This window comes from Austrofundulus limnaeus, unplaced genomic scaffold (genome assembly GCF_001266775.1).
Source record: "Austrofundulus limnaeus strain Quisiro unplaced genomic scaffold, Austrofundulus_limnaeus-1.0 Scaffold11, whole genome shotgun sequence".
NCBI classification, from domain to species: Eukaryota; Metazoa; Chordata; class Actinopteri; order Cyprinodontiformes; family Rivulidae; genus Austrofundulus; species Austrofundulus limnaeus.
The window spans coordinates 4785114-4788257 of NW_013952413.1; the positions used below are offsets into that span (position 1 = coordinate 4785114).

At 42.9% G+C, this 3144-nt stretch overlaps 1 protein-coding gene across 4 annotated transcripts in view; it reads left to right on the top strand.

Annotated features, from left to right (window-relative positions):
• acap3b (ArfGAP with coiled-coil, ankyrin repeat and PH domains 3b) overlaps positions 1-3144 on the top strand; it is a 79521-nt gene that overhangs the window by 71214 nt on the left and 5163 nt on the right. For 3 of the 4 annotated variants that reach the window (XM_014002128.1, XM_014002130.1, XM_014002129.1), the window contains exons 18-23: positions 397-617; positions 703-795; positions 944-1045; positions 1186-1409; positions 1531-1640; positions 2189-2299. In XM_014002128.1, coding sequence (XP_013857582.1) covers positions 397-617; positions 703-795; positions 944-1045; positions 1186-1409; positions 1531-1640; positions 2189-2299 — 861 coding nt within the window. The remainder of the gene's footprint in view (positions 1-396; positions 618-702; positions 796-943; positions 1046-1185; positions 1410-1530; positions 1641-2188; positions 2300-3144) is intronic. The other variant, XM_014002131.1, reaches the window with a different exon arrangement.

Below are 3144 nucleotides of genomic sequence, written 5' to 3' on the forward strand. Positions count from 1 at the left end.
CTGTAAAATTTTTTTTTTATAAAATTTAAAAAAAAAACGTACATTTGTTGCGGTGGATAACTCAGGATTATGGTAAACTGACGTCATTGTTTCCGACTCACCAACTTCTATGTTCAGTTTTTCATTGAATTTACATGATATTAAACCTGTTTATTGGTGACATTCTGCTGTAGCAGTAGGTAATTGTAGTTGTGCGTGGTTCTTTATTTTGAGGAAATTGGTTTTGGAAAGTCCTTGAAAGGTCCTTGAATTTGATGTTGACCAAGGTGGGGGGAACCCTGATTATTGTTCATAAAGTTTCTATAGAACTCTCCTAAGCTATAGGTGTGACAGGTTTTCTTAAATTCGGCAGAGGTGCGTGAATGACATAAACACTTGTAATTATTTCCCCTCCAGGCAGGAGAAGGAGGCCTGGATCAAGTGGAAATATGTCGAGAAACGCTTCGTGAAAAAGATGAGTGGGGGAGAGGCGCTGGTGGAGGGAGAGAGGAAGTCCCGCCCCTGGACGGTGAAGAAATGCCAGAGACACAGCAGCTCCGTCCGGGCCCCCAACAAGGCCCGCAGGAAATACCACCGCTACGAACCTGGCAGYGCCTCCCCTGCAAACCTCTCAGCAGGTCTGTGCGGAGAATTAGGCTCGGGTTTAACACCGTGTTCAAACGTTCTGAAACACATCCGTCGTTTTTGTTTTATCGTCTGCAGCAGCTGCAGCAAAGTTTCGCCGGGACTCGCTGTTCTGTCCGGACGAGCTGGACTCGCTCTTCTCTTACTTCGACACCGGCTCCGGGCCTCGCAGTAAGTTCACAACGCAATTGCATCAAAATGGCAAAACAGTTGTAGACATGAAGGAATGGCATGGTAAGATGTTTTGATGATGCTTGTTTCTGGTCCGGTTGGTTGTGCCGGTGTAATGATTAACGTGTCCGTGGCTTGGCGATGCTTGGCCCCGCAGGTCTCAGCAGCGACAGCGGCTTAGGGGGAAGCACTGACGGCAGCACGGACATCCTGGTCTTTGGCTCAGTGGTGGACAGYGTAACAGAGGAAGGTGAGCAGGCGGGTAGAAAATGTCTTTATTACCTGATTATTTCATAACGAACACTCATTTTATCCCTCAAATGAAGTCCTGCTACATTCCTTTTGAGTTTAAAAGTTTTGTTGTGACGTCCATGGTTTGCTCGCGTGCAGAAGAGGAGTCGGAGGAGTCTTCCAGCGGCGAGGTGGAAATTGAACAGGAAGTGAATTCAGACCCTGAGGATCCGAGGGAGTTGCACCCGGGGGCGCTGCTTTACCGTTCCTCCCGCCTCCACAACCTGCCGCTCATGGCCGAGGCGCTGGCCCACGGCGCCGACGTGCACGGTTCCAACGAAGAAGAGGAAGGAAAAACGCCCCTCATACAAGCTGTGATCGGGGTGAGAAATCTTTTATTTTCTTCACGTCGCCACCGTTTCAGCTCTAGCTGCAGGTTGAATTTGTACCCAGCTTTAGACTATTTGATCTGACTCCATTTGTGTGCTTGTGTCTCCTGCGCAGGGCTCTTTGATAGCTTGTGAGTTCTTGCTGCAGAATGGGGCCGACGTGAACCAGAGGGACATGAGAGGCCGGGGCCCCTTGCACCACGCCACCTATCTGGGACACACTGGGTAAGAAAGGCCAACAACTCAGAGGATTAGGGTTTGTTTACACCTTTGCATGTTGCAACTAGCAGGTGTTCAAGGAAATAACTGGGCTCTGACAGAAAATGACGCGTTTGAATGAATGTATCTGTGGCAGTTGGTACGTGACGCAGTTTTACTTTCTGCAGGACAAACTGACACTGCAGACGTTTTTCCCCTCAGGAGTGAATAATCTCTTTACTGTATGAGTCCTGTGTTTCCGCTGTCAGTTCAGTTTAATCAACACTTTCACTTCCTAGGGTAATAATAATAGGGTAATAATTAACAAGTGAGTCAGTTTAAATCTGAATCACAGCCACATGTATTAGTCACCGTTTGTCTATGTCCTGCAGTATTTTGCATAAAAATAATAATAAAGTGTGAAGTAGCTGAACAGGTCATCCTGCTGATGCTAAAGTAYGACAGAAAATAGCAAAGATTACATTACTGCACAGAGCCATGGTAACTGATCACGATTATATTTGTCTCATTTCTATTTTAACTGATGTTCACTCTTTTTATCTTGCTTTGCACAGTCAGGTGTGTTTGTTCCTAAAGAGAGGAGCTTCACAGACAGAGGTGGACGAGCAGGGTCACGATCCTCTCAGTATCGCTGTCCAGGCTGCAAATGCAGACATCGTTACCCTGTAAGACATCTCATCACATTTAACATGTCACCGATGAGAAAAACTCTTTTTATTGTTTGGGTTTTGTTTTGTTTATTCAAATTTGAGCAAGACAGTTTCATTTTCCACAAAACTAAAAAAAAGTAAATGGTTTATTACAAGGATGGGCAACTGAAATAATGGAAGGGGCCAAATTTTTTTGTTGACACTACCAGAGGACCACACAGTGCTGCATTTATACCTAAATGTAATAAAACTGCTATTTTAAAAGTGTTTATGCATATTTATTAAGCCAACGTACAGTGCATGTACAGTATAGCAGAGAGGGACTCATGTTTAATAAATATAAATACAAAATGTTTGAAGCAAACAAAAAATAAATGCTTACTGAAGTGAGCATTATACATTATAAGATGCCTTGAGTGCCTTGAAATTATGTGTACAGTATATAAATATAATTTATAAAAAAAATAAAGTTAAAAATAGTAAATTTAATATATATATAATTTTTATTTATTTATTTATTTATTTTTTACTAAAAATGTTCCTCCTCATTGGCGGCCGGACGGAGGTCATCTGCAGGCCAAATGTGGCATGCGGACCATCACTTGCCCATCTCTGGTTTATTCCTTTGTTTCAATATTAGAGAGAAAAATATAATTTAGATCTTCTCACTGAATAGTTTGTCTGTTTTGGTCAATATAATCAACTGTTAAATTATTTGTATGGGACGGTTTTTCTGTCATGATTACAGAAGATTCTTCTGGTGGCTTTCTGTAAATTATCTTCTTCCTTCTTCTTGTCCTTTGTTTTGTGTGTGTGTGTGTGTGTGTGTGTGTGTGTGTGTGTGTGTGTGTGTGTGTGTG